Here is an 18,426-nt window from a genome sequence, read left to right on the forward strand (position 1 = left end):
CCTGGTTCATCTGTTCTAGACAACCTGGTTCTTCTGTTCTAGTCAACATGGTTCATCTGTTCTAGACAACCTGGTTCATCTGTTCTAGACAACCTGGATCATCTGTTCTAGACAACCTGGTTCATCTGTTCTAGACAACCTGGTTCATCTGTTCTAGTCAACCTGGTTCATCTGTTACAGACAACCTGGTTCATCTGTTCTAGACAACCTGGTTCATCTGTTCTGGACAACCTGGTTCATCTGTTCTGGTCAACCTGGTTCATCTGTTCTAGACAACCTGGTTCATCTGTTCTGGACAACCTGGTTAATCTGTTCTAGACAACCTGGTTAATCTGTTCTAGACAACCTGGTTCATCTGTTCTGGTCAACCTGGTTCATCTGTTCTAGACAACCTGGTTCATCTGTTCTGGTCAACCTGGTTCATCTGTTCTAGACAGCCTGGTTCATCTGTTCTAGACAACCTGGTTCATCTGTTATAGACAACCTGGTTCATCTGTTGTAGACAACCTGGTTCATCTGTTGTAGACAACCTGGTTCATCTGTTCTAGACAACCTAGTTCATCTGTTATAGACAACCTGGTTCATCTGTTCTAGACAACCTGGTTCATCTGTTCTAGACAACCTAGTTCATCTGTTCTAGACAACCTGGTTCATCTGTTCTGGACAACCTGGTTCATCTGGTCTAGACAACCTGGTTCATCTGTTGTAGACAACCTGGTTCATCTGTTGTAGACAACCTGGTTCATCTGTTCTGAACAACCTGGTTCATCTGTTCTAGACAACCTGGTTCATCTGTTCTGGACAACCTGGTTCATATTTTCTGGACAACCTGGTTCATCTGTTCTGGACAACCTGGTTCATCTGTTCTGGACAACCTGGTTCATCTGTTCTGGACAACCTGGTTCATCTGTTCTAGTCAACCTGGTTCATCTGTTCTAGACAACCTGGTTAATCTGTTCTAGACAACCTGGTTCATCTGTTCTAGACAACCTGGTTCATCTGTTCTAGACAACCTGGTTCATCTGTTCTAGACAACCTGGTTCATCTGTTCTGGACAACCTGGTTCATCTGTTATAGACAACCTGGTTCAACTGTTATAGACAACCTGGTTCATCTGTTATAGACAACCTGGTTCATCTGTTCTAGACAACCTGGTTCATCTGTTCTAGTCAACCTGGTTCATCTGTTCTGGACAACCTGGTTCATCTGTTCTGGACAACCTGGTTCATCTGTTCTAGTCAACCTGGTTCATCTGTTCTGGACAACCTGGTTCATCTGTTCTAGACAACCTGGTTCATCTGTTCTAGACAACCTGGTTCATCTGTTCTGGACAACCTGGTTCATCTGTTCTAGACAACCTGGTTCATCTGTTCTAGACCACCTGGTTCATCTGTTCTGGACAACCTGGTTCATCTATTCTGGACAACCTGGTTCATCTGTTCTAGACAACCTGGTTCATCTGTTCTGGACAACCTGGTTCATCTGTTCTAGACAACCTGGTTCATCTGTTCTGGACAACCTAGTTCATCTGTTATAGACAACCTGGTTCATCTGTTCTAGACAACCTGGTTCATCTGTTCTGGACAACCTGGTTCATCTGTTCTAGACAACCTGGTTCATCTGTTCTGGACAACCTGGTTCATCTGTTCTAGACAACCTGGTTCATCTGTTCTAGACAACCTAATTAATCTGTTCTAGACAACCTGGTTCATCTGTTCTAGACAACCTGGTTCATCTGTTCTAGACAACCTGGTTCATCTGTTCTAGACAACCTGGTTCATCTGTTCTAGACAACCTGGTTCATCTGTTCTAGACAACCTGGTTCATCTGTTCTAGACAACCTGGTTCATCTGTTCTAGACAACCTGGTTCATCTGTTCTAGACAACCTGGTTCATCTGTACTAGACAACCTGGTTCATCTGTTATAGACAACCTGGTTCATCTGTTCTAGACAACCTGGTTCATCTGTTCTAGACAACCTGGTTCATCTGTTCTAGACAACCTGGTTCATCTGTACTAGACAACCTGGTTCATCTGTTCTGGACAACCTGGTTCATCTGTTGTAGACAACCTGGTTCATCTGTTCTGGACAACCTGGTTCATCTGTTCTGGACAACCTGGTTCATCTGTTGTAGACAACCTGGTTCATCTGTTCTAGACAACCTGGTTCATCTGTTCTGGACAACCTGGTTCATCTGTTGTAGACAACCTGGTTCATCTGTTCTGGACAACCTGGTTCATCTGTTGTAGACAACCTGGTTCATCTGTTCTAGACAACCTGGTTCATCTGTTCTGGACAACCTGGTTCATCTGTTCTAGACAACCTGGTTCATCTGTTATAGACAACCTGGTTCATCTGTTCTAGACCAACTGATTCATCTGTTCTAGACAACCTGGTTCATCTGTTCTAGACAACCTGGTTCATCTGTTCTGGACAACCTGGTTCATCTGTTATAGACAACCTGGTTCATCTGTTCTGGACAACCTGGTTCATCTGTTCTGGACAAGCTGGTTCATCTGTTATAGACAACCTGGTTCATCTGTTCTGGACAACCTGGTTCATCTGTTCTGGACAACCTGGTTCATCTGTTCTAGACAACCTGATTCATCTGTTCTAGACAACCTGGTTCATCTGTTCTAGACAACCTGGTTCATCTGTTCTAGACAACCTGGTTCATCTGTTCTAGACAACCTGGTTCATCTGTTCTAGACAACCTAATTAATCTGTTCTAGACAACCTGGTTCATCTGTTCTAGACAACATGGTTCATCTGTTCTTTACGTTAGATTTTCCCATTGATTTGACTCTGTAGAACAGAGGAAAGGCTGGTTATGAATGGATGAATGGGTGGATGAATAGATTAATGGATAAATGGGCCCAGAGCACTTGGTCAACAGAAAGTTCACATTGACATTAAAAGTCAAAGCTCAGTCTTCCTCAATCTTATCACGTCAAATGTTTACTCTGGTGTAACTTCTGTGTGTGTTATTCAAGTCTGGTGCTACTCTGGTGTAAATTCTGTGTGTGTTATTCAAGTCTGGTGCTACTCTGGTGTAACTTCTGTGTGTGTTATTCAAGTCTGGTGCTACTCTGGTGTAAATTCTGTGTGTGTTATTCAAGTCTGGTGCTACTCTGGTGTAAATTCTGTGTGTGTTATTCAAGTCTGGTGCTACTCTGGTGTAACTTCTGTGTGTGTTATTCAAGTCTAGTGCTACTCTGGTGTGCTACTCTGGTGTAACTCCTGTGTGTGTTATTCAAGTCTGGTACAGAAAGGAGACTGAATAGAGAGAGAGAGAAAGTGATAATAGCATTGATTTCTGATCAATTGAATCAGTCAATAGAATGTGCTGACAGATCTCTAGACGAACCAAACTCCACATTCAGCTGAAATCCCCAGGGCAATAGAAAGATCAGACTCCATGTTAGTGTAAACCATTTTAAGATCAACAAACGCATTTTATTTATTCTATTGCATAGGACTACTTCTTATCTCCGTTTCCTTCTCCCCTACTACTTGTCTCCGTTTCCTTCTCCACTTCTACTTGTCTCCGTTTCCTTCTCCCCTGCTACTTGTCTCCGTTTCCTTCTCCCCTGCTACTTGTCTCCGTTTCCTTCTCCTCTGCTACTTGTCTCCGTTTCCTTCTCCCCTGCTACTTGTCTCCGTTTCCTTCTCCCCTGCTACTTGTCTCCGTTTCCTTCTCCCCTGCTACTTGTCTCCGTTTCCTTCTCCCCTGCTACTTGTCTCCGTTTCCTTCTCCCCTGCTACCTGTCTCCGTTTCCTTCTCCCCTGCTACCTGTCTCCGTTTCCTTCTCCCCTGCTACCTGTCTCCGTTTCCTTCTCCCCTGCTACTTGTCTCCGTTTCCTTCTCCCCTGCTACTTGTCTCCGTTTCCTTCTCCCCTGCTACTTGTCTCCGTTTCCTTCTCCCCTGCTACTTGTCTCCGTTTCCTTCTCCCCTGCTACTTGTCTCCGTTTCCTTCTCCCCTTCTACTTGTCTCAGTTTCCTTCTCCCCTTCTACTTGTCTCAGTTTCCTTCTCCCCTTCTACTTGTCTCCGTTTCCTTCTCCCCTTCTACTTGTCTCCGTTTCCTTCTCCCTTGCTACTTGTCTCCGTTTCCTTCTCCCTTGCTACTTGTCTCCGTTTCCTTCTCCCCCGCTACTTGTCTCCGTTTCCTTCTCTCATTGATAGTTGTTTTGGCATCATGACACATGATGTGATTTAGTATGTCCAGACACATGGACTGTATGTGGATCTTTATCATGTCACTCTTGCATAAAAACCAAACATTCTCTTTGGACAATAAAGAGTTGATTTATTACTAATCTTTCCTTGTTTGCACATGTAAATACTGTACGAGGCCTCTTACCAACATACAGTACAAGGCCTCTCATAAACATACAGTACAAGGACTCTCATAAACATACAGTACAAGGACTCTCATAAACATACAGTACGAGGCCTCACAAACATACAGTACAAGGACTCTCATAAACATACAGTACGAAGTCTCTCACAAACATACAGTACGAAGTCTCTCACAAACACACAGTACAAGGACTCTCATAAACACACAGTACAGTATTCCCTCTCCCAGATATGCACCATTTTTACAAGTACATTTTAGCAGACACTCTTATCCAGAGAGACTTAGAGTAGTGATTTTCATATACATTTGACTATTTGTTCATACTGGTCCCCCGTGGGAATCAAACCCACCACCCTGGTGTTGCATGTGCCATGCTCTACCAACTGAGCCAGGCGGGACCATGTGTGTATATTTGGTCAAAGACACTGAATGTGTAGCAGACCCTGGGAAAATCTGTCTGGACGGCATTCAGATCTTCCTTCTCTCACCCCAACCTCAAACACACACACACACACCCCTCTCTCCCTCCCTCAGTCAAATCTGGATTGCAGCAGAAACTGTATGTTTTTGAGCCATAAAACAGCACCCACAAACTCTGCAGGCAGCCAAGACAAAATAGGATCTGCTATGGGTGGAGGGGATTTTGGGGAGTGGTTCAGTTAGGTCTAGTATGGAGGAAGAGAATTACACTCTAGGGAATGTAACATGTGTGTCTGTGTGTGTGTGTGTGTGTGTGCGTGCATGTAGGAGGGGAGGAGAGGGAACAACAGCCAGGCTAAAAACAGTTGTAAACTATCAATCATTCTGTTCCTGGTTCTCTCTCCCATCCCCCAACTCCAATCCCTCCATCCCTCTCCCTTTCCTTCCTTCCTTCCTCTCTCCATCCTTCCCTCCCTCCTTTCCCAGTTCTTTTTACCAGCAGGTTGCTTAATGCTTTCCAGATTCCTGCATGCCGTCGTCCTGGAAGCATTGCAAGGCTACGTCCCCAATAACACCCTAGTCCCTATATAGTGCACTACTTTTGACCAGGGCCCAATAACACCCTAGTCCCTATATAGTGCACTAACTTTGACCAGGGCCCATAGGAACTCACCCCAAGTCTGATCATGGAATTTGGCAAAAAGGCTGTTGTGTCCCGCCAAGGGTTACATAGGGGAACTCACTGGAAGGCTGTGACCACCCCCTAGTGGTGAAAAGAGAGAATAACAGTTCAGGAAGTGATGAAAAAAATTTAAATTAACATTTTCCCCATGTACTTTTAAAGTTGGATGTCTAACACTACAAATATGTCAACGTTGCCATTACCAAATGTGATTTCCTGAGATCAGTCTGTCCCCCTAGAAGAGATTATAGCCTAAGCAGAATTACATAACCAATGCTTAAAATGTTCGTAACAGGTTGTGCATTGAAACAAACAGATGTCATCAGAGAGAAAAACAATCAAACAACTCTAACATCCTGTAGACTGATCTAATGTTTCCATTGTTCCAGACACACCCCTATCCATGTCTTTCCTCCAGAGTCCACTAGGTGGCAGAAGACAAGTCAGAGAGGGAGGCTAAGGCCTGGGTGGAAGTTTATTTGTATTTTTAACCTTTAACTAGGCAAGTCAGTTAAGAACAAATTCTTGTTTACCCGGCCAAACCCTAACGACGCTGGGCCAATTGTGCGCCGCCCTATGGGACTCCCAATCACAGCCGGTTGTGACACAGCCTGGAATCGAACCAGGTCTGTAGTGACACCTCTAGCACTGAGATGCAGTGCTTAGACCACTGCGCCACTCGGGAGCATGTAAAGGCTGGAGGTTGATTTGGAATTCAATTAAGGCACTCCGTTTTGTATTGATCACCATCGTCAATAACCATAATCAATACTAAATGTGTTTAAACTCAGGCCATCAGGATAATGGAAGTGTTCCAAAGAGCACCCTGTTCCCTATTTGACAAGGCCCCAAAAGTTGTGTACTATGTAGGGAATAGGGAGCTATTTGGAACAGAGTCCTAGCAGTGGAGGAACACCCAGGATTGGAAGAGAAGTAAGACAAAGAAAAAGAGGAAAGGAGGGGAGGGAGGGAAAGAGATAGAACAGCGGTTCCTCTAGCATTGGAGGAACACCCAGCAGTACAGAGGGGATGGAGAAGGATTAGACAGGCAGAGAGAAAGAGAGGGAGGGAGGGAAAGAGATAGAACAGCTGTTAAGTGATTGAGATATGGAGCTGTACAAGGACGGATGCATTTCAATAGGGGAGGAGACCCAGTCCATCATTAAGCACCAGAGAGAGTGAACTGTAGAATTAGAATGAGCCCAGTCCATCATAAAGCACCAGAGAGAGTGAACTGTAGAATTAGAATGAGCCCAGTCCATCATAAAGCACCAGAGAGAGTGAACTGTAGAATTAGAATGAGCAGTTCTAAGAGCCGTCAGGTCTGACCTCTGCTGCACCTTGGTGGCTGGTGGATGTATTCCTGGTGGGTGTATATGTACACTACCAGTCAAAGGTTTTAGAACACCTACTCATTCAAGGGCTTTGCTTTATTTGTACTATTTTCCACATTGTAGAATAATTTTTGTCCATTAAAATAACATCAAATTGATCAGAAATACAGTGTAGACATTGTTAATGTTGTAATTGACTATTGTTGCTGGAAACGGCTGATTTTTAATGGGATATCTACACAGGTGTACAGAGGCCCATTATCAGCAACCATCACTCCTGTGTTCCAATGGCACGTTGTGTTAGCTAATCCAAGTTTATCATTTTAAAATTCTAATTGATCATTAGAAAACCCTTTTGCAATTATGTTAGCACAGCTGAAAACTGTTGTTCTGATTAAAGAAACAATAAAACTGGCCTTCTTTAGACTAGTCGAGAATCTGGAGCATCAACATTTGCGGGTTTGATTACAGGCCTGAAACAGACTCAATCAGGGACATGTTGAAAATGTCAGTGAAGACACCTGCCTGTTGGTCAGCACATGCCCGGAGCACACGTCCTTGTAATGCGTCTGGCCCCGCAGCCTTGTGTATGTTGACCTGTTCAAAGGTCTTACTCACGTCGGATACGGAGAGCGTGATCACACAGTCGTCCGGAACAGCTGATGCGCTCATGCATGCCTCAGTGTTGCTTGCCTCGAAGCGAGCATAATATCCATGTCGTCATTCAGCCACGATTCCGTGAAACATAGGATATTACAGTTTTTGATGTCCCATTGGTAGGATATTCGTGATCGTACCTCGTCTAATTTATTGTCCAATGATTGCACGTTGGCGAGTAATATTGACGCTAACGGCAGCTTTCCCACTCGCCTTCTGCGGGTCCTCCCGAGGCACCCCACTCTGTGTCCTCTGTACCTGCGTTTCTTCCTCTTGCAAATAACGGGGATGTCGGCCCTGTCGGGTGTTTGGAGAATGTCCTGAGCGTCTTGCTTGTTGAAGAAAAAATCATTGTCTAATCCGAGGTGAGTGATCACTGTCCTGATATCCAGAAGCTCTTTTTTGCCATAAGATATGGTTGCAGAAACATTATGTACAAAATAAGTTAGAAATAACGTGAAAAAAAACACATAATAGCACAATTGGTTGGGCTCCCGTAAAACTGCTGCCATTTCTTCCGGCGCAATCAAACTGATTGTCTATCAGGGCCTCCATGTACAGATACAAACTGATTGTCTATCAGGGCCTCCATGTACAGATACAAACTGATTGTCTATCAGGGCCTCCATGTACAGATACAAACTGATTGTCTATCAGGACCTCCATGTACAGATACAAACTGATTGTCTATCAGGGCCTCCATGTACAGATACAAACTGATTGTCTATCAGGGCCTCCATGTACAGATACAAACTGATTGTCTATCAGGGCCTCCATGTACAGATACAAAGTGATTGTCTATCAGGACCTCCATGTACAGATACAAAGTGATTGTCTATCAGGACCTCCATGTACAGATTCAGCCATGTTGACAGTAGGACCCTCCTCCATCCTCCCCAAGGGCCCAGCTGAGTTCACCCAGCCCTCAGAGCAGCAGCCTAACAAACAGCCGTCACATCAGATCTGTGTTCATCCATCCAGCCAGCTACCCCCGGCAGGGAGCAGGAGGTAGGACAAAGAGATTCCCGGTCCCGGTCTCCATGACTGTCTGCTCCTTCGACCCCTCCCCCATTACTGATCCTCCAGAATCATCGTTATTAGACAACTACATTTACATGTACCAGGAATTTGACCTGATCACAAACAGACACTACAGACCGAACATATAGACAAAGTACTGTCCTCCCCCCTCTGGTCCATGGTCCAGCCCGAGTCAACACCTACACTGATGCTTTAAGTATGTTAGCTGAGACATGTACAGTACATGTAACTGTCTGTCAGTGGCTGACAAGGGGATGCTACTCTTCAATAACCAATACAATCAAATGAAGACATAAGGGTCGAAACATTGATGACAAAGCACCTGGGAGAATAGGCTGCGTTTATACCAGACAGACCTATTCTGATCCTTCACCCAATTATTGGCAAAAGATCTGATCCGATTGGTCAAAAGACAAAAGATCAGTAAGTAAGCCTGTGTAAGCACAGCCTTAGAGTCTTTGTTTACCTTTTGTAGAACATATTATTTGATCCCCGTAAGCATCTGCTTCAAAACACGGCTGGTCAATACAGTACGTCAGAAAGCAAACACAGCAACATGACTCTAAAACATACCAGACGGGTGGAGTAATGACGGTCAGCTTGTATTTTATTACAAAATAGAGCAGTTATTTGGGAGAGTAAGGAGAGCGTGTAAAACATACATTATTCACATAAAGACAAAGAATAGCAAGAGATAATATACAGCTTCAACACAAATATACGTAGGTATTGGCAACAGAATCCTCCATTTTGCTTTCATTGCAGCCTCATGATTTTAAACATGGGTAATTGTGAATATTTGACTGTTAGTGTTAAAGTGGAGAGAGAACTGTGAATAGAGCCTCGTCAAACAGACTGACTATACCAGGCTACTACGACTATACTGTAACAAATAAATTCAATGTTTTTCCATTTTCTTTTCTAGGAGATAAAATGTTGAAACAATTACAGTATTTATTTCTGGCTCGACTGAAATCAGAGGGGGAGCCTTTAATAACTGATAAAAACAGTACAATGATTAAATCAACAAAGAAGCAGAGCCAGAATATTTGCCCTTTAACTGGATATGTACAGTGATTCACCAATCAAGGAGGAAGGACCAGAAGTCTGGCAGGCTCTCATAACTCTGAGCTCCATAACCAAAGTTCTTTGTGATTATATTACTGATGCTCATTGGTCAGTCTTAGGGTATAGGGTCCAAAATGGCTTTACCCCATGCCCTTTACAGTACACTACTTCTGGTCCCTAGTGCACTATATAGGGAAAAGGGTGCCATTTAGGATGAATGGACCCTGGTTATTCCCTATGGACCCTGGTAAAAAAGTAGGTCACTATATAGGAAATATGGTGCGATTTGGGACGTTGACTGAGTTATGACTGAGACTCAATATAGACGTCACTATTAAGAATAAGGTCTGTTCACTGGCATATTCACTCACTGCTGCCCACACTAGAAGAATGACAGATCTCACACAGTGTAACAAAGGAACAGTCAGCCACCGTAATGCATCCCCGTACAGATAGATACCCGTGAAACAGTCGTCTTCTTCAATAATGCTTTTCTTTCTGAAGCCAGACACACATATTTATACACAGGGGCGTGTCTTTGGTTTTAGAAGTGGGGGGGGGGGGGGACATCTCAACAAAAACAACATGTCTCCAGTCAGATAAAAACCCCAAACCCAACCTCTGAGGCGTCCGCATGGTCCTAAAGCACACCGTTGCCTCGTTTAATATCACATTCCAATGATAAAACCAGGGGGGTCAAAGATGCACTTTCATGTCCCCTCTGTCCCCAGTGAAAGTTGCGCCCCTGTTTATACACGTCTTTCATTAACACTTTGTGTAATTAAATAGTAATTTGAACAGATATTCTCTGTCTGTATGTCCAGATACAAAGCATCATCAACATGTTACAGACCACAACACAGCGTCTGGTTTAACAGAGCAGAGGCGTCGGTTCAACAAAAGATAATGCTATAATTACCAGCCAGGGCCGTATTTAGGTGGAGAGATTCTACCTGGACGTCTCCAATAACAACACAAATGTTACATTTTCTATTGCAAAAACATTTTGCTACGGTGTGCCCTAATGAACACTAAAAAGGTCCAGTTCAATAGTGAGACAGCTGGACCGTCCTAGTGAGGGCCCTAGAGGTGAGTGAGAACAGCATTCCAAATGGCACCCTATATAGTGCACTCTCTTGGACCCGGGCCTACAGGGCCCAATGTAGGGAACAGGGTGGCTTTTGGGATGCAGAACATGTTGATGCAGTCAGGCCAGGTGCACTAGACTACTGGTGCACTAGACTACTGGTGCACTAGACTACTGGTGCACTAGACTACTGGTGCACTAGACTACTGCAGCTATGAACAGTTTCTACCTTTCTTTCTAAGTGGGGAAGGAAGGAAGTGGTTGGCTGTTATTATCAGACACTCTGTAGCCTGTCAGCTCTGACATGATTGCAGAACCTGACTGACACACACTTGCAGAAGGATTTTCATTGCAGAGAAATATGGACAAATCATAGGCAAATGGAATCAGAGAATTTGCATCCGAACTTCACAAAACTGATCTAACCTGTTTTGCAGGTGGAGAAAGAGGAACACACACACACCTCTCCCCTCTTCAGTTTGGTGTACACACACTTCTCTCTGCTCTAAACGTCCTGCTGTAACCAGTGTTTGATAATCGCCACAGGTCCTACGATCTGTCTGCTTTACGACCCTCCTAACACTGGTTTACCAACAGCATCAGGCTGGGAGAGTTCAGGCTAAACTCTCAATGCTAGGTAAACAGGGAAAACCTCCTCCCGCCCACAGTCCGCTTTATTACAGGAAATGACAAGAGGTTGAGGCAAACACCAACCGACAAATAGGTGACTTGTGTAACATGTCACTGATAATGTGAGGAAAATGTCAGTTAGAATGTTAAACAGAACTGGTGTTGATGTAACAATGAACTAACTAGATGATCTATTGTTCTGACAGGTAGCAGGCTCTAGTCAAGATGCTATAGCTAGCAGGCTCTAGTCAAGATGCTATAGCTAGCAGGCTCTAGTCAAGATGCTATAGCTAGCAGGCTCTAGTCAAGATGCTATAGCTAGCAGGCTCTAGTCAAGATGCTATAGCTAGCAGGCTCTAGTCAAGATGCTATAGCTAGCAGGCTCTAGTCAAGATGCTATAGCTAGCAGGCTCTAGTCAAGATGCTATAGCTAGCAGGCTCTAGTCAAGATGCTATAGCTAGCAGGCTCTAGTCAAGATGCTATAGCTAGCAGGCTCTAGTCAAGATGCTATAGCTAGCAGGCTCTAGTCAAGATGCTATAGCTAGCAGGCTCTAGTCAAGATGCTATAGCTAGCAGGCTCTAGTCAAGATGCTATAGCTAGCAGGCTCTAGTCAAGATGCTATAGCTAGCAGGCTCTAGTCAAGATGCTATAGCTAGCAGGCTCTAGTCAAGATGCTATAGCTAGCAGGCTCTAGTCAAGATGCTATAGCTAGCAGGCTCTAGTCAAGATGCTATAGCTAGCAGGCTCTAGTCAAGATGCTATAGCTAGCAGGCTCTAGTCAAGATGCTATAGCTAGCAGGCTCTAGTCAAGATGCTATAGCTAGCAGGCTCTAGTCAAGATGTTATAGCTAGCAGGCTCTAGTCAAGATGTTATAGGTAGCAGGCTCTAGTCAAGATGTTATAGGTAGCAGGCTCTAGTCAAGATGCTATAGGTAGCAGGCTCTAGTCAAGATGTTATACACTACTGTTCAAAAGTTTAAGGGAATATCTACATAGGTGTACAGAGGCCCATTATCAGCAACCATCACTCCTGTGTTCCAATGGCACGATATGTTAGCTAATCCAAGTTTATCATTTTAAAAAGTCTAATTGATCATTAGAAAACCCTTTTGCATGTTAGCACAGCTAAAAACTGTTGTTCTGATTAAAGAAGCAATAAAACTGGCCTTCTCTAGACTAGTTGAGTATCTGGAGCATCTGCAATTGTGGGTTCGATTACAGGCTCAAAATGGCCAGAAACAAAAGACTTTCTTCTGAAACTCATCACTCTATTCTTGTTCTGAGAAATGAAGCATGGCTCTTCATGAAGGCCATGCGAGAAATTGCAAAGAAACTGAAGATCTAGTACAACGCTGTGTACTACTCCCTTCACAGAACAGCGCAAACTGGCCCTAACCAGAATAGAAAGAGGAGTGGGAGGCCCCGGTGCACAACTGAGCAAGAGGACAAGTACATTAGAGTGTCTAGTTTGAGAAACAGACGCCTCACACGTTCTCAACAAGAAGCTTCATAAAATAGTACCCGCAAAACACCAGTCTCAATGTCAACAGTGAAGAGGTGACTCCGGGATGCTGGCCTTCTAGGCAGAGTTGCAAAGAAAAAGCCATATCTCAAACTGGCCAATAAAAAGAAAAGATTAAGATTGGCAAAAGAACACAGACACTGGACAGAGGAAGATTGGAAAAAAGTGTTATGGACAGTCTAATCTAAGTTTGAGGTGTTCGGATCACAAAGAACATTCATGAAACGCAGAAAAAATGAAAAGATGCTGGAGGAGTGCTTGACGCCATCTGTCAAACATTGTGGAGGCAATGTGATGGTCGGCGGTGTTTTGGTGGTGGTAAAGTGGGAGATTTGTACAGGGTAAAAGGGATCTTGAAGAAGGAAGGCTATCACTCCATTTTGCAACGCCATGCCATACCCTGTGGACGGTGCTTAATTGGAGCCAATTTCCTCCTACAACAGGACAATGACCCAAAGCACAGCTCCAAACTATGCAAAAACTATTTAGGGAAGAAGCAGTCAGCTGGTATTCTGTCTATAATGGAGTGGCCTGCACAGTCACCAGATCTCAACCCTATTGAGCTGTTGTGGGAGCAGCTTGACCGTATGGTACGTAAGAAGTGCCCATCAAGCCAATCCAATTTGTGGGAGGTGCTTCAGGAAGCATGCATGGGGTTACCTCAACGAATTGACAACTAGAATGCCAAAGGTCTGCAAGGCTGTAATTGCTGCAAATGGGGGATTCTTTGACAAAAGCAACGTTGGAAGGATACTAATATTTAATTTAAAAACAATTTTTATAACCTTGTCAACATCTTGACTATATTTCCTATTCATTTTGCAACTCATTTCATGTTTGTTTTCATGGAAAACAAGGACATTTCTAAGTGACCCCAAACTTTTGAACAGTAGTGTAGCTAGCAGGCTCTAGTCACAATGTTGTAGCTAGCATGCTCTAGTCACAATGTTGTAGCTAGCATGCTCTAGTCACAATGTTGTAGCTAGCAGGCTCTAGTCACAATGTTGTAGCTAGCAGGCTCTAGTCACAATGTTGTAGCTAGCAGGCTCTAGTCACAATGTTGTAGCTAGCAGGCTCTAGTCACAATGTTGTAGCTAGCATGCTCTAGTCACAATGTTGTAGCTAGCAGGCTCCAGTCACGATTTTATAGCTAGCTGGCTCTAGTAAAGATTCTCTACCAGGCTCTAGCATGGAAAAAGCCTCATCACAGCTGGTGGAGTGATACACACAACACAAGCCTTTTTGTTGTGACAGACAGGCAGCCAGGTCCCCATCACCACGGTAACAGTAGCTCTCTGTTCCGGCCAGACCACTTGATTACACCAACACAGTTCCACTTAACAGGCAGAGAGGAGCACAGAACAAGAGAGGAGCTACATCATATGAAATGGCACAGATCAACAATGAAGAAAAGCCCTTATTATTATGACACATGTAAAGGGAATGAATAGCACTGGACAGAGGCTTAATAAAGACATGTTGTTTATCAAAATGTTATTTTCTTAAGTGTCTCTCCTAAATGCATGAGTTCACACACTTGGACTGCTCTTCCATGTCAGTTCTCTCAGTGTGCAGACAGACAGAAGCTGTAACGTGGTGTGTGTGAGGGAGAAGTTAGCAAGCTGTTCTGTACGTAACAGATGGGGTTTGTATTCATCCAGAAGGAGCCAGTGTCCTACAGACTGTCTTTCCCTTTGTCCCTGAAGCAGGATCCCAGTCCACAGATCCCAGTCCACATGGCTATGTCCAGATGTTTGTTTTCTCACAGGAAGGACAGTAGTAGCGGTTTCTTCTTCTATTTAATTCACATCATTCACTCTACCAGAGGAGGTGCTGCTACTGTGATCCATATCCACCCAGTATAGACTGTACATCTCTGTCATAATATGGGCCTTTATAGAGTAGTTTCATCCACAGTAGTAATTCATTCATTCCTGTATCAACTCAACACGTCGTCCACAGCATCATGTAAGCCATCCAGTCTATATGTCTCTGTTGTGATGTGGGCCGTTATACAGTTGACTTTATACTGTACTCATCCATATCCATCTGTACTCATCCATATCCACTCAGTATAGAATCTATCCATCTGTACTCATCCATATCCACTCAGTATAGAATCTATCCATCTGTACTCATCCATATCCACTCAGTATAGAATCTATCCATCTGTACTCATCCATATCCACTCAGTATAGAATCTATCCATCTGTACTCATCCATATCCACTCAGTATAGAATCTATCCATCTGTACTCATCCATATCCACTCAGTATAGAATCTATCCATCTGTACTCATCCATATCCACTCAGTATAGAATCTATCCATCTGTACTCATCCATATCCACTCAGTATAGAATCTATCCATCTGTATTAACACACACTTATCCGCTCCGTATATGGTTTGAGCTTGTACGTCTTGTTTCATACATGGATCTCATCATCCTCGTCCTCCAAGAAGGAAGAAAACTTTCCCAGCTCCTCCTCCTCAGGTGGGGCGCTGAAAGTGGCACTGTCCGTATCCCCCCCGTGGAGCTGTCCGTCTGGTTTCCCCTGCTCCACGTGGGCGGAGCCAGAGGCGGAGCTTGACACAGAACAGGTATCTAATTGGTGCTGCAGGTGTTTAGGGCGGGGCTCTGGGGTGTACTCTGGGGTGTAGGGTGCTCCCTCATCCTCTCCCACCTCAGGTTCTACAGAGCTGGTTGGACTCACAGGTACAGGGACCGCCTCCTCCTGCAGCAGCTCAGCTTCCGGTTCTTCTTCTTCTCCCTCCTCCTCTCCTCCCACCTCCCTCCCCAGGAGTAGTGTAGGAGAGGCCCGTCCCTCATTGCTCTTCCCCTCCTCGTATCCCAGATCATCATCCTCCTTCTCCATCACCCCCAGGATGTCCCCCAACATGGAGGGCCCCAGGTCGATGTGGAACGACATGACCGACACAGCGTGCTTCATCCCCCCTCCGTAGTACCCGCGGCTGGGGCTTGGCAGGTCAGTCAGCTCCCCAAAGCTCCTCTCATCCAGCTCCAGAGAGCGGGCCCCAGCAGCGGCCCCATTAGACGGCCAGGTACCTCCACCTCCATCCTGCTCATTCAGTTGTTTCAGTGGGCTGGATGAGAGGCTCTTAGGCACCCTGTGTCCTCCATCAACATGGTCACCGTTTTCATCATTGAGGAAGGGGAGAGACATGGCGTTCTTCACGAAGGTGGGCGAGCCACCGGGTGGCGCTAGCGAGCAGTCTCTCTGGTCCACCCTGGTGACGGACTGGGAGCGTTTGCTGCTGCGGAAGGTTCTGGATAAAAGGCCCGGGCGGGGGGAGTGGGGATGGGCCTGGGGTTCGGCCTGATGGGGGGCCTCCCCGGAGTGGGTGGAGAGGAAAGAGGTGTCCCCGAAGGCGTCCCCGCTGCGCCCCACGTGCATGGTGTGGCGGAAGTCCCCCAGGGGGGCGCTGATCATCTCCCGGGTCAGGTCCATACGGGAGCGGCGCTGTTTGGTCTGGGACGAACCAGATACCAGCTGCTTTAGGATGGGCATGGTTGCTGGTTGAGGTCACACACCTCGGACACTCACAGTCTGTCACACAGACACACACAGTCAGTCAGTCAGTCAGTCAGTAGCCCAGATCTCTTTCTTTGTAAGGAGTTCAAAGATAGAAGTGTTTGGGAAGTCTTCAAGGTAGATCCGTGTCACACTCATTGCAGTCCCCAGAAACAATAACACGTCTTCAGTTCCTGGGTGGCTCAATCTGAAAAGAAAGAGGGGAAAACAACATTAGATATATATGATCATGACAAGACATTGTTTCATACCATGTCATCGTATCACTGCTCTGAAACAAGAGTGGATAACAACACGTTTTAGATATAAACTCAGATCTGACACCCCTATATAAAATGGACCAGTGGTCCAGTCCAGTCTCCTGATGCATCCCAAACACCCCTATATAATGGACCAGTGGTCCAGTCCAGTCTCCTGATGCATCCCAAACACCCCTATATATAATGGACCAGTGGTCCAGTCCAGTCTCCTGATGCATCCCAAACACCCCTATATAATGGACCAGTGGTCCAGTCTGATGCATCCCAAACACCCCTCTATAATTGACCAGTGGTCCAGTCTAGAGCTCGACTGATTAAAATTGGCATGGCCGATTAATTAGGGCCGATTTTAAGTTTTCATAACAATCGTTAATAAGCGTTTTTGGACGCCAATTACATTGCAATCCACGAGGAAACTGTGTGGCAGGCTAACCACCTGTTACGTGAGTGTAGAGTCAAAAGGACCTTAGTGGTACTAGGGTTGCCACCCGTTCGATAAAATACGGAACGGTTCCGTATTTCACTGAAAGAATAAACGTTTTGTTTTCGAAATTATAGTTTCCGGATTTGACCATATTAATGACCAAAGGCTCGTATTTCTGTGTGTTTATTATAATTAAGTATATGATTTGATAGAGCAGTCTGACAGAGCAGTGGTAGGCAGCAGCAGGCTCGTAAGCATTCATTCAAACAGCACTTTCCTGCATTTGCCAGCAGCTCTTAGCAATGCTGGGATGCACAGCGCTGTTTATGACTTCAAGCCTATCAACTCCTGAGATTAGGCTGGCAATACTAAAGTGCCTATAAGAACATGCAATAGTCAAAGATATATGAAATAAAATGGTAGAGAGAGAAATAGTTGACGCGGCATAATTCCTATAATAACCACAACCTAAAACTCCTTAACTGGGAATATTGAACCACCAGCTTTCATATGTTCTGAGCCTCCCACCAAATTTAACGTTTCCTTATTTATTTGAGACTAAATAGATTTTATTTATGTATTATATTAAGGTGAAATAAATAAAGTGTTCATTGTTCATTCAGTATTTTTGTAATTGTCATTACAAATATATATATATATAAAAATTGTCCGATTAAAATCGGTATCGGCGTTGAAAAATCACAATCGGTTAACCCCTAGTCTAGTCTCCTGATGCATGCCAAACACCCCTTTATAAATGGACCAGTGGTACAGTCCAGTCTCCTGATGCATCCCAAACACCCCTATATAATGGACCAGTGGTACAGTCCAGTCTCCTGATGCATCCCAAACACCCCTTTATAAATGGACCAGTGGTACAGTCCAGTCTCCTGCTGCACCACCAGGTGCCAGAGAGAGATCCCTCCGGGTCAGTCAGACAGGAACACAAACAGAGACAGTTCAATCAGTAATACTGATAGCCGTGCTGCAGTGGAACAGAACCCATCCTGGAGGACAGTTTAGGCTACTAACTTATTCATCTGTAGTTTAACCTTCATTTTGCTGTGAAATAACATGTAAACAGCAGTACATATCCCAGATTGTACATTTAAAAGAACAGCAGTCATTATCCTATATTGTACCTTTAACATTATTTATTGCAGTGAAATGATCGATCGAACAAGAGCCGTAACTATCTCAGACTTGATGTTTAAAAGAACGTTTCACAGCCAACACAAAATGTAAACTCACATTAAACCAATAACCGACTAAGAATCTAAGAGGCTAAAACGTCTAATTACAGGAAGCATAAGCATTCATGGTTCAACCCTGGAATGATAACTAACACCGCTCTGGCATCTACATTTGACATGATACGTGG

The 18,426-nt window shown here is 44.6% G+C and overlaps 1 protein-coding gene across 3 annotated transcripts in view; it reads right to left on the minus strand.

Moving 5' to 3' along the window:
• Positions 1 to 3,902: 3,902 nt before the first annotated feature.
• LOC139570836 (cdc42 effector protein 4-like) overlaps positions 3,903 to 18,426 on the minus strand; it is a 43,889-nt gene continuing 29,365 nt past the window's right edge. For 2 of the 3 annotated variants that reach the window (XM_071393055.1, XM_071393065.1), the window contains exon 2: positions 9,089 to 16,548. In XM_071393055.1, coding sequence (XP_071249156.1) covers positions 15,234 to 16,337 — 1,104 coding nt within the window. In that variant the 5' untranslated portion in view covers positions 16,338 to 16,548 and the 3' untranslated portion in view covers positions 9,089 to 15,233. Of the gene's footprint in view, positions 5,549 to 9,088; positions 16,549 to 18,426 lie in introns of those variants that run through there. The other variant, XR_011674173.1, reaches the window with a different exon arrangement.

The sequence above is a fragment of the Salvelinus alpinus genome, chromosome 1 (assembly GCF_045679555.1).
Source record: "Salvelinus alpinus chromosome 1, SLU_Salpinus.1, whole genome shotgun sequence".
Classification (NCBI taxonomy): Eukaryota; Metazoa; Chordata; class Actinopteri; order Salmoniformes; family Salmonidae; genus Salvelinus; species Salvelinus alpinus.